Here is a 13,180-nt window from a genome sequence, read left to right on the forward strand (position 1 = left end):
CATCTCCTCCTCCTCCGTGTAACATTTGTGACATCATCCAAATCGTTTTTTCCTTCATTTTCCTCCGTTTTGTATTCATCAGGAAACACGAGCCGTTGTTCTAATTACTTCCATTTTCTTCTTTTTCTCTCCTCCTCCTCCTCCTCCTCCTCATGGTCATTCATTCCTCTTTCCTCCACCACTTCCTCTTTCCCTTTTTTTCTTGTTTCCTTTCCTGACCAGCCAACCGCAGATCCATATAACGTCTCCTGGGCTGATGGGCGAAGGAGGAGTAGGAGGAGGAGGAGGAGGAGAGCAGGAAGACGAGGAGGAGGAGGAGGAGAAGGAGGAGGCAAGAGAGAGAGAAGAAAGACAAGAGGTTCGATCTTTTTCTTTTCATTCTCTCTCTCTCTCTCTCTCTCTCTCTCCACCGGAAGCAGATCTTAGTTTACAGAGAAGGGGGACCGGAAGTCTTGGGGGAGGGGGACTTCCGGTCTGCGACGTGGGGTGCCATCTGGAAGAAGAAGAAGAGGAGGAGGAGGAGGGTGCTGGAGGGGGGGGGGGGAGAAACCTGAATATTGCTGTTGTTGAGATTTCGCTATTGTCACCGAATGAATTAATTTAAGATGATGTAATTAATGTTAATGTTAATGGCGTTTTTATCTTTTTTTTGTCACTGTTCAACTCGTTACGCTCGGGTTGCCATCGTGTGTGTGTGTGTGTGTGTGTGTGTGTGTGTGTGTGTGAGTCTCAACTTTCACTTCCTTTAATTATCTTCTTTCTTTCTTTGTTCTCGTTCCCTTTTTGTGTGTTACGTTTTCATTCTTAGATTCGAGTTCGACGTTCGTTTTCTTTCTCTCATTCACTTCGTTTATTCTTCATCTTCTTTCTCTTCACCTTCTTTTTCTTCTTTTCTCATTTCTTTCTCTCCTTCAGTTCGTTTATTAGTCAGTCTCTTTCTCTTCGCATTCTTCTTCTTTCTCTTCTTGTTTCTTTCTTCTTCGCTTCTTCTATTTTTCATCTTCTTTTTCTATCCTCTTCTTCCTTTTGTTCTTCGTTATCCTCCTATTTAACATTTATCACCCCCCTCCTCCTCCTCCTCACTTCCTTCTCCTCCTCCCTCTCTCCCTTCTTGTTCTTCTTTCCTCCTCTTCACTTCTTTTATTCTACATCTTTCTCTTCACCTTCTTCGTCTTCCTCTTATTTAACATCCATTACCTCCCTCCTCCTCCTCACTTCCTTCTCCTCCCTCTCTCTCTCCCTCCCTCTCCACTTTTTAACGCTCCTCGCATCTTCTTTTTGCCTCGGGTTTCTTTTTCCTCTATTTTTCATACCTGGGCTTTTTCTCGCGTCTCTGCTCCTTCATTTACACGCACCTGTTGGCGCTTCCGGTGAGACGAAAATGATGATCCTTCTCAGGGACCACTTTTGCTCACACCCTCCCCGCGTCCACGTTCTTACCCGTCAGCCATCTGGTCAGCCTGTCAGCCAGCTCTTTAGTCAGGCAGTCAGTCATTCAACCAGTCAGTCAGTCAGTCACCCACTCAGCTATAGTCAGTCAGGTAGATGGCTATGCACACATTCGTCAGTCGGTTTGCCAGGAATACAGTCAGTCATCTGGTCAGCCTGTCAGCCAGCTCTTGAGTCAGCCAGTTAGTTAGTCAGTCACCCAGTCAGCTAGTCACACATTCTCCAGTCAGTTAACCAGAAATTCAGTCAGTCAGTCATTTAACCAGTCAGTCAGTCAGTCAACCAGCTAGTCAGTTAGGTAGTCAGTCAGTCACCCAGCCCTTCACACATTTGTCAAGTCTTATCAGTCAACCAGAAATGAAGTCAGTCAGCCATTTAACCACTCAATTAGTCAGTCACTCAACCAGAACTACAATATACCAGTCATTTAACCATTCAATTAGTCAATCAGTCAAGCAGGAATGGAGTCAGTCAGCCATTTCCTCAATCACTCACTCTATTAGTCAGTCAGCCACCCACGAAACCAGAAAGTCAGTCAGCCCTTTAACCTTTTTTATAATCAGTCAGTCAGGGAATTCGTCATCTGTCAACAAGTCACGTTCAGCTCAGTCAACGGAAAAGAAAACGAAAACAATACCAAGAAAACTGAACGTGTTGGCAGCGGAAGGAAGAGGAAGGGAAGCGAACGGAAGGGAGGAGAAAGGAAAGGAAGGGATGGACGGTGTGTTGAAATAACGAGTAAATATTTATACCACGTGTGCATTAAATGAGAAGAACCAACCGTTGACTTCAATTTCTTCTTCCTCACCACCACCACCACCACCACCTCCGTCATCACCACCATCACTACGGACGCCATCTGTCAGCCATGCAACCGTGTGTGTGAATGTGTTTTTATTTCACTCTTTGGGGGTGTCTGTCTGTTTGAATGTTTGTATGTATGTATGTATGTATGTATGTTTGTGTTTGTTTATTTTGTCTACAAGGGCGTAGGATTATTTATATACCTACAAACACACACACACACACACACACACACACACACACACACACACACACACACACAGAGGAAAGCTTCTATAAACAACACATTACTGATATCAATTATCTTATCAATTACCTTCTTCAAGAGTGATTGATTGAGACTTGTAATTAACCTGTTTTTACCTGATTGGAGGAAGAAAACAACAACAATAACAATAACAAAATAATAATAATAATAATAATAATAATAATAATAATACTGTCATCATCATTATTCACGGAATTGATCTAATCTTCTAAATCGAAGAAAAAAAGAAAGTAGGAAAGAAAAGAAGGAAGGAAAGGAAGGAGAAAAAAAAAAGAAACGGTGAAACAAAAACGGTTTATGTGAGGGTGGAACTGAAGGAGGAGGAGGAGGGAAGAGGAAGTGAAGAAGGAAGGTGCTGGTGGTGGTGTTGGGTGGCGATGGGCGGGTGGGTGGGTGGTAATGGTTGTGGTGATGGGTAGGCAGTGGTGGTGGTGGTAATTATGGGAAGTGACGGTGTACAGGTGGAAAGTGAGGCAGGTAAGGAGAATAATCAAAGGAGAGAGAGAGAGAGAGAGAGAGAGAAGCAAGATTGGAGGACCTGTCATGATTCTCTCCCCCACTACCCCTCTCTCTCTCTCTCTCTCTCTCTCTCCCGCCACGCCACGTTCGCTCCCTGGCTGTGACCTCGTCCTCGCCCTCCTCCTCCCTGTCTTCTCCCTCCCCGGGGCGCGCAGTTTCCTCCCTCACTGTTTTTCGCTTCCCGCGGCTTTTCGAACGAGCATAAACACAAGCCTTAAAAATAGCCGGGCAGGGCAAGCAGGAGAGGTTTATAGGGATGTGCAGTGTTTGTTATTGTTCCACAGCTCTCTTGCGCGCCTGCACACACACACACACACACACACAACACACACGACTCCCTCCGTCTCCGCCCCACACACTTACCCTTTCCCCCCCTCCCACATACATTCAAACCACTATTATAGATTAAGGAATAGATTTGAGAGACGTAACATGGGATAAGTTTACTACGAGATGCTAATGACTTAATCAGCATCAGACTCGCGTGTTTAAGAAAGGTAGCAAACAAGACGTAAGGTAAACCGATTCATTAATTAACAAAAGGTAAACAATAAGACTTCCTAGGGGAAAGGAACGCAATCATTAGTTCTCAAGTTAGCATAGAGAATAGTTGGAGAGTGAGGGTAGTAGTTGTAGTAGTAGTAGTAGTAGTAGTAGGAGGAGGAGGAGGAGGTAGAAGAGGTGGCAGCAGTACCGACAAACTTCATTTTTTCAACTCCTCACGTTTTTATTAGTGAACCAAGGTGCCATATCAGACCTCTTCCTCTCCTCTCCCTTACGCTCCCTCCCTCACATCCTCTCTCTCTCTCTCTCTCTCTCTCGCGCGCGCGCGCGCGCCAGACCTGCTGCACGCTAGAACATTAAAAATAACGAGAAAAGTCTGCCTGGTCGGGGGAGGGTTCGGTGCCTGGCTGGTAAAAGAAAGTGCCAACCAATTACTATGACTGGCATTTGGCATCAGCCGCGGCCCTCACCCGTGACGTCACAGTGCCAGGGGTGAGAGAGAGAGAGAGAGAGAGAGAGAGAGAGAGAGAGAGAGAGAGAGAGAGAGAGAGAGAGAGTAGACTAAACACGATTATTTTCATGTGTATTCCAACTTTTTTTTTCTTGTGCAATTCGGGTTTGTTTTTGTTATGGTGTGTGTGTGTGTGTGTGTGTGTGTGTGCAAGAGGCGATTATTTATCATACGCACGAGGAAAGGAGGAAAGGAAAAAAAAGAGGTGGAGGAAGAGGAGCAGGAGAAGGAGGAGGGAGGGAGGGAGGGAGAGAATGAGGGAGTAATCTTATCTTCTGTTCCTCCCACTTCCGTTCTCTGCAATTGCAAATTCAGTTTATTATTTAATCTCTGTGTGTGTGTGTGTGTGTGTGTGTGTTCCGTCTCACGAGGTCATACGAGAGAGAGAGAGAGAGAGAGAGAGAGAGAGAGAGAGAGAGAGGAAGCAGGGAGGAATAAAAAGGTGGGAGGAGGAAGAGGGAGGGATGGCCACGTGATGCAGGATTCTCTCTCTCTCTCTCTCTCTCTCTCTCTCTCGTGGGTGGTGGTGATTGTGGTGGTCTTTGCACGTGATTCATAGGCGAATGTGATTCATCTTCACTCATTTTTGATAACGTCAGTGGAGGTAAAGGTGGTGGTGGTGGTGGTGATGATGGCGGTGGTGATGGTGGTGAAGAAGAAAGGAGAAGAGAAGAAACAGGGTAGAGCGTCTGAACTCTTCCTCCTCCTCCTCCTCTTTCTTCTTTCTCCTCCTCTTTATTTTTCCTCATCCTCTTCCTTGTATTAATTTATTGTCTTCACGAGGGCTACATTTTTTCCTTGTTATTTGTCCTTATTATTAAGTTTCGTGTTGTGTGTGTGTGTGTGTGTGTGTGTGTGTGTGTGTGTGTTTCGCTAACTCGGTCAGTGACTCAAACAACAATATTAAGGAAAAGACTCACGGAAGATTCCATTATCCACATTCTTACGCTTGTTCTGTGTGTGTGTGTGTGTGTGTGTGTGGCTTTGACTCATGTGTATTTCTGGCCGCACGACTAGTGTGTATGTGTATGTACGTGTGTGTGTGTGTGTGTGTGTGCGAATGAGAGAATCGTACACGGCTCAAACGTACATGTAAGTTTCTTTGAAGTGTCAGCGTCTGGTGAGAGAGAGAGAGAGAGAGAGAGAGAGAGAGAGAGAGAGAGAGAGAGAGAGAGAGAGGAATGCTAAGGTGGGTGGGAAGCATCTCTTGGGCGGAAGTTTTAAATCGTCGTATTCAAATGACGGTAATAATAATGATAATAATAATAATAATAATAATAATAATAATAATAATAATAATAATAATAACAATAATAATAATGATAATGTTAATGGTGTCTTATTCAGTACTCTTTTTCCCATGATGATCAAATAAATTTAATATCCGGAAGATTATAGTGCTGTTATGAGAGAGAAAGCAATAAATAATAAAGGATTGTTGCTATGATGATACTGAGCTGGAAATTGACGGACCTGACTGATTTCTTTCCTTATGGCAGCCACAAAAAAAAAAAGAGGAAATAATAATCACACCGATATTTCTTCTTATGAGTTCTTAGCCATTTTTCATTCCCTCACTTTTTGTTTTGTTTTTTTCCTTCATTTATTTGCTTTATCATAATTTTTTTCATTCGTACCTATAGAGTGTCTCCGTGGGTTCTAATTTCTCCTGTTTTTTGCTCTATATTTTTCTCTCGTAAAGGAATGGCCGCCTTTTCCTCCCTCCTTCCGCACCTATCGCGAGGCTGACCTTTCCGCGGCGACTCACCTGAAGGTCACCTGAATTTGTTTACAATGAGCGCTTCACCTGGCGTAATTAGGTGGGGCTTAAAGGGACTGGGACAGGTGATTTGTCTCCATGCACTGATCATTAGTGGTGCCTCTCTCTCTCTCTCTCTCTCTCTCTCTCTCTCTCTCTCTCTCTCTCTCTGGGTGGAATCGTGTTAAGTAATGAGAGTTCGGAAGGGAAATAATAACGTTCAACCCCGGTATAAGGAGCGCCTCACCAGCCTCCAGCGCCGTTGCCACATCCCATCGAAGAAACGAAGAAGTAGGCGATGTTGCAAGCCTCTCCTCTACCTCCTCCTCCTCCTCCTCCTTCATCATAGTTTCATGTTGTGTTCTCTTTTTCTGCCTCTTGCTTCTATTTTTCATTTGCTACTCGTCTTCTTTCCTCTTCCCTTCTTTTTCTCCTACTTTTATTGGTACTCTTCTTCCTCTCTCTCTCTCTCTCTGCTTTTCTCTCCTCCTCCTTCATCTCATCCCTACTCTTCCTCACGTAGTTTCAAGTTGAGTTTTATCCCTTCATCTCCTCCTCCTCCTCCTCCTCCTTCTCTTCATCTTCCCCCTCCTTCCCCTCTCTTCGTTGCTACTTTCACTGGCTGGCGAGTTTTCTGGCGTCGAGAGCTAATTCCGTTCCCTCACTGAAGTCTGTCGGCATTAAAGAGGCAGTAGTAGACTTTAAAAGAAAATCCTCGTAGTTAGGAAAGACGCGGCAACTCCTGCTTATGTCGTCGTCTGCTCTATGTATGCAAATGTTACGTATGTGAGTGTGTGCTCCCTTGTGTGTGTGTGTGTGTGTGTGTGTGTGTGTGTGTTGCTATATTCCCCTTGGAGCTATGATGCGGAGGTCTATTTCAGGGGAGTAGGTGTTAATTCTCCACTCTGTCTTGCTCAGCGGAGAAGAGGAGGAGGGGGAGGAGGAGTATCTTGTGTTGGCAATGAACCAGACGTAGTGTTGCTAACTTGGAGGAGATTTTTGCGTGACAGTTGCCAGTGTGTTTGTATCAGTGTGTGTGTGTGTGTGTGTGTACCCAGCGGGAGGGTAAAGGAGTATTTTTGTCCCTGCGGGTACTATATATGTTGTGGGTTTTCTTTTATATCCACAGACAGGGCGGGAAAGAGTGAGTAGGAGAGAGAAGGTAGGAAGAGGAATGTGTGCATGTGGGGGGTTGTTGGGGGTCCGGATACGTGTGTGTGAATCTGAGGTTTATTTTTATTTATTTTATGCAACCTCAGTCTGCCTGGAGGTCACGTGTGGTTCGGGAAATATGCATAGTGGTTACATAATGTGCGGGCAGCGGTGTAAACGTTCGCTGTGTTGATTTTGAGGTGTTTTAAGTTGCTTATGTCGGTCGGCGGTGAGCTGGGTAATGACTTCGGCGGTGGGGAAGGGGAGGCAGAGGTCAAGGAGTTCTTTTTGGTGAGAATGTATGAAGCAGGTGTAGCGGGAATAAAAGAATAGTTGTAGTAATAGTAGTAAGGATATGGAGGAGGATATAGCGTATGGGCGTGTAACTAACGATACATTTTTGTCTTGCAGACGAGGCCCGGGAGTCAGGCGTGGGCGTGTTGGTGCACTGTCTGGCCGGCATCTCCCGTTCCGTCACCATCACCGTCGCCTACCTCATGTACAAGGAGAAGCTCAACCTCGAGGAAGCTTACGAGTACGTGCGCGTCAAGAAGGCCAACATCGCGCCCAACTTCAACTTCATGGGCCAGCTCCAGGACTTCCAGCAGCAGCTCAACCTGTCGCCGCACAAGTGTCAGTGTGTGGACACGTGCCGCTGCCGCCACCTCCACTTCCTCACCCCCGCCCGCACATCCCCGGACTCTGGCATCGAGTTTGATCGGTTCTCCTGAGGACTGACCCCCGCTGCCTCCACGCCCGCCGGCGGCTTCCCCAGGCTGGCCATCACCTCGCCCCAGCCGCCATCCTCGCCGCCCGCGGGTCTGCAGGCAGTGGCTGCCGCTCCGCCCCCTTCGGCGAGCCCCTCCGTCGAGGAGCAAGAGCAGGAGGAGGAGGAGAGGGAGGGAGCCGCCACTCTTGACCCTCCTCACCAGTGACCTCGGTCGACACGGGCCACCCATGTGCCAAAGGTGGAATGGTGACCCGCCCCGCCCCGCCCTGCCGCCGCCCGGGGCCACCCACCTCCAGGCGGCGCCCCACCAGGCTCCAGGTACAAATTTCTCGACGAGTGATCTCGCTGTTGTTGTGGGCGGCCCAGGCAGGGAGGAGGCGCCACGCCGCTCACGAGAGTGTTTATTTTTCAAGCCAGACTGTGAAGCGACGCGTGCGGTGGCCGGTGACAGGCGCGTGTGTATGCGTGTGCGTGTGTGTGTGCGTGTTGAGGAGCCGCAGACTGTGTGTGTCCGGGACCAGCGGCGCGCCGGGCCATCCTGACAAAAAGTTTATATTATAACAAAAAATAAAGAAAAATACATGTAATAGATCTCAAAAATAAGTATTTTCGTACCAGATAAGAAGCCACGAGCAGGAGCCATTGCACAGCCCGCCTTTATTTTTCCGAAAGACTTCGCGAGACTGAGAGCGGCGGCGTGTTATTTTCGGCGGCCGCCCGGCGTCACGGCGGCCGCGGGGAGGCGGTGAGTGTGCTGTGCTGTGCTGGGTCGCGCAACACGGCGAGCCACTCACACCGTTGTCGGCTTAACACAAAATTACGTTAAACCTACACATGTAACGTTACGAGGGACCTGCTACTGTTACTCGGGGTGGTGCGGAGTGAGTGACCTCCCACCCCACCCCCACCCACGCCCTCCACCCACACACGGAGCCCCACACCACCCTGCCCTGCCCCGCCCCGCCCACTGGTGAGCCTCGGGGCGCCTTACCCCCGGGCGAAGGACCCACAACATTCGCACAACGTGAAGGGATCGAAGTGTTGGTCTCTAATAACAAGGTTTCTCACTCTGTACCAGTGTCGCCGCGTGATCAAGTGCCTTGAACCAACCCTTGTTTACTATCTCTCCGCGTCCCGCAATTCAGGTCGAAGGAAGGAAAGGATGAAGTGAAGAAGGAGAAGGAGAAAGGAAGAAGTGTAAATAGTGAAAACAAACTGCATGCGGACGTGGTATATATATATTTTTTTCTTTTTTTTTTTACGTTTTCTCTTGTCTCTTTGTCATTCATTCACTTGGACGGAACAGACTAAGAACTGAAAGAAGAACATCATCAATAATCAAGCAAAGAAACAAACCAATCCAGTGTGGTCGACGTGTTAAACTTAAGACAACTAGCCAACCAGTCACTATTATATTATTATTATTATTATTATTATTATTATTATTATTATATCCATCTGTTATTCCATCCATCCATCCATCCAGACCCTTAACCCGCCCACACGCCCGCCCTGTCCCCGCCCGCCCCCCTCGCCCCACGCCCACCACCACCACCACCCACTTTAAGTAAAACACAACAGTCTTACTTAGATGTTGGACAGTTTGCACCGCGAGACGTTTTCTTTGCTATCATTTGAGTAAACAGGGCAAGACTCTCACTCCGAGTGCACGAGAGAGAGAGAGAGAGAGAGAGAGAGAGAGAGAGAGAGAGAGAGAGAGAGAGAGAACCTGCTCATTTTGATGTCAGTGTCGTAACATTGTTTGACGGCGTTAGACAAGCAGACGTTTTCTTTCCCTTGAGAGTGACGTACGTAGCCCCGTTTTCATTTAACAACTTTATGCTGTTTAGCGCAGAGAGAAACGTGAACTCGATGTTAAAACACCACTAGACGTTCGTGCTCAAGCTACATAGAGTTACATTTTCATTTCCCCGTTCTCACCTCCCTGATTTGCCCCCGCCTCCGATGATTTCTGTTCAGTGTTGTGGTAGCGAAGACGGTGCCGCGTAGAACAGGAATTAGTCGTCTGGTGTAGCTGTTAGTGTGTGTCTGCGCTTCGAACTGAACGGACATAGAACAAAAAAAAAAAAAACGTCGTGTGTATTAAAAACCATAGACTATTACCATTACCAGTACCACCTACGTCTTTATTCGCAATAGAGCGTGTGCGTCCACACACACACACACACACACACACACACACACACACACACACACACACATACGGGAGAAAAAAAAATATTAGAAGTCGTACGGATTTGTTTTGATATTCGGTCAGACTCGCTTGAAGGTGGCGGCTGCGGCGGCGGTGGCGGTGGTGGCGGCAACGTCAGATTCTGAACGTAGTGCATTTTGTATACACCACACAAGACGCATTTTTGCTACTACGCTGTCCTCTTTTTTAAACCACGAACCACTACCAGAAACGGCTGAGTGCTAGACATGCTTAGTTCACTCTTAGATCGGGTCCAGTGCTGGAAGCTGGGCCCTCGAAAAGCTACATAAAGAGTAATAATACTAATGATAACAAAGCTGTTTATACGACTAAGCATTCTAACGTTTTTATTTTTTTGGAAACAGACACAATAGAGAAAAAAATAAGGTGTAAAGGGATTTCGTTTGTACTGCTGTTTGAAATGCACTCCACTCCGCTCATTTTATATACCAGGCTAGTTGGGTTTGGTCACGAGAGGGAAAATTAACAGAACTGAAGGTGTGATTTTCCCCCCATCCAAGAACCAACCCATTTTTGTACACAACTCTCCACCACACGAGACTCACACCCACACTAGACCGCTTCCATTCCCCTGGCTCAACGTTGCCTCCTCCCTCGTCTTGGCAATACCACAGGCTATCTAGGCTTTCACTTGACACTTAGGGAGAATAACCTTTGGCCAAAACACACACTAGTTATATTACGATCACCCTCTGTCCCCCTCTTCTCTCGTCCTTCCTTTTATTATTGACCAAGTTAGATGTTACACCGTAGCGCCTCTCAGCGTGGTGGAAGGGCTATCATAGGTTGTGTCTGTGTAGGTGACGGTACTACCAGCTGTCTGTGTACGTACGTGTGTGTTTTCTGTACTAGCTTCTCCTTGGCAGGCGTGCTCGAAAAGGCTATATAGGGAGCAAGGTCTGATGGGTGTGATGCCGAAGAATTATTGAGTCAAGCGTGTGTTGCTGTTTGTTGTTCTTGAGTGGAGGAGACGCCGAGTACAGGGACGAGGCTTCAGGGCGGGTGTTGTTTCCTTCCCGTGTGTTGTTCCTTCTTTTTAACGGAGGAAAGAGTTTGTATTGCGGACGTCCGTAGCCAGGAAGTGACGGTCCTCGAGGGGGTTGACAACTACCAACGCTTACTGTTTATTGTGCCTGTAGGAATATAAGACTAAAAATATCGAGAGCAAGTGGCTGAGCGAAGTCGATAATCAAGAACGCCATCAAGGGCAGAGAGCGAAGGTGACCTATGGACAGTTTTCGTGTTGAGTCTCAAAGGAACCAGAAGATGCAGGAACAGGAGCAGCCTTTAGCCTAGCCGACGAGCCTCCCCGTACCCTCTTATTGACCCCCCGAGGAACGAGTCTCCCTGGCCACGTCTTGCCTTGAAGCCTTGAATCTGTGCCCGTGTGTCAAGGAGCTGAGCCGAGTCACAAATCCGAGGACCGAGATGAGCGTTGCTTTAGACCGTCTGAGAAACTTTCCACAGGACCGCTACTGGTTAAGCTCAAGCACAAAACTTACTTATTTATGTATTTATTTATTTATTATTGTTCTGTTCGTCCCTTTTGGCCGGGTGAGTTATTCTACCTGACTGTCCCTTAATCGGGTGGGTGTCAGACACTGGACCAAGTACTGTGCCTGTCAGCCAACTGGTTAATTGATCATTTCCAAGTGGGTTTACCGATGTAGAGATGCTGGTGAATGTAAGAGTAAGAGGAGTCTTCTATTTTGAACGGAACAAGATTCTAGAGAAATTAGTTTTTTGTAATAGTATCTACTGTTAATGTTATTGTTCTATTTAACTAGGAATATCGTTATAACTATCTACATAGTTATTTAATATAATTTTGGTTACTGTATAACCAGTATCATTTATACTTAAAAACTTCGGTCCTCCTTTTTTTAGTTTCTAATGTAATGCAATAAACAAGACAATTTTAGTTATATTTATCCTTTCCCCTTTTTTTTCAGTATAACCCTCGAAGTATTCCCTCTGTTTCATTCCATTGTTTTGGGTTCTTTGTGTTTTGTCGTAGTTATTTTTTCCTCTTTTTAGAAGTTTTTAATTCTTATTTCATCTAATTCCTTTTATTCAATTTTTATTCCTTTTTGTACCTGAACTAATAATACCTTGAAATATTTTGCATCTCAACATTCAACTACCGAGAAAAGGCTCACCAGAATTCCATTTATAAATTCCTTATATTCTCCAACTTTATTTGCCCCTCAGGGTTGTTCATGATTCCTAAAGCTGATGTTAATTAAATGTATTCTGTCTACATTCTGCACCTTTCCTTTCATATTAATACATGCCACTTTGGTCCGCCGTGACGACTCATTTCCAATCGTTCGTTCCCTTATGTCTCGTTTTCCTTCTCAATGACTAGTTGGTTCTTTTAGACGTGCTCAAACCACTTCTCTGTCCCGATCATCGATGACACTGTCGCACCTGTCCTCTGTTCTACCTCAAGGATTTCTCTAGAACTTTATTTATCAGGTAATTTAATACATACATACAATACATATATATAAATATATAGTTTTCTTGGCTTTTTCTGTCTTGATCATTGTTGACTTCAGAAACAGTTTGTATGATGAATTGTAACTCTCCTGCCGACAAGATAAGAGATGTTACTATATTTTCTGATAATAAATGATATAAACTGTATCTCTGTCTGTCCCTTCACCCGAAAGAGAAAAAAAAGAAAGTATGTACAGGTGATGTCCGTCCCTCCACCTGCAAATATAAATAGAGGAGGAAAAATATATAGATCTCAATATAGTTATGACCTTACCTACCCCCCTCCCCCCTCCCACACACACACAAGCAGAGAACATAACGCCAGGTAAATAACAACAATAACAAATACAAAAACTGGAGCAGGAGGAAGAGCAAAGAATGAATGGGAAGGGAAGAAAAAAGCCAACACACACACACACACACACACACACACAGATAACTTCATGCTAGGAAAATCGCAAAAGCAAAAACAAAAAAACTGGAACAGGAGGAGGAGCAGCAAAGAATGAATGGGAAGGGAAGACAAAAAGCCAAGTTCTGAGTATATTTGCAATCGTTCGGACGCTCCAGTGACTAAATTTTTTAAAGATGACCATCCGGGCCTTGCTCTATGCGGCGTCTATTCCTGGAGAGAGAGAGAGAGAGAGAGAGAGAGAGAGAGAGAGAGAGAGAGAGAGAGAGAGAGAGAGAGAGAGAGAGAGCTTGTTCATTATTTACGAGTCCAGGTGAGAGAGAGAGAGAGAGAG

The 13,180-nt window shown here is 45.9% G+C and overlaps 1 protein-coding gene across 2 annotated transcripts in view; it reads left to right on the forward strand.

Annotated features, from left to right (window-relative positions):
• LOC127006805 (dual specificity protein phosphatase 7-like) overlaps window positions 1-12,581 on the forward strand; it is a 53,539-nt gene extending 40,958 nt beyond the window's left edge. For both annotated transcript variants that reach the window (XM_050877148.1, XM_050877146.1), the window contains exon 4: window positions 7,378-12,581. In XM_050877148.1, coding sequence (XP_050733105.1) covers window positions 7,378-7,697 — 320 coding nt within the window. In that variant the 3' untranslated portion in view covers window positions 7,698-12,581. The remainder of the gene's footprint in view (window positions 1-7,377) is intronic.
• Window positions 12,582-13,180: the final 599 nt, after the last annotated feature.

The sequence above is a fragment of the Eriocheir sinensis genome, chromosome 33 (assembly GCF_024679095.1).
Source record: "Eriocheir sinensis breed Jianghai 21 chromosome 33, ASM2467909v1, whole genome shotgun sequence".
NCBI classification, from domain to species: Eukaryota; Metazoa; Arthropoda; class Malacostraca; order Decapoda; family Varunidae; genus Eriocheir; species Eriocheir sinensis.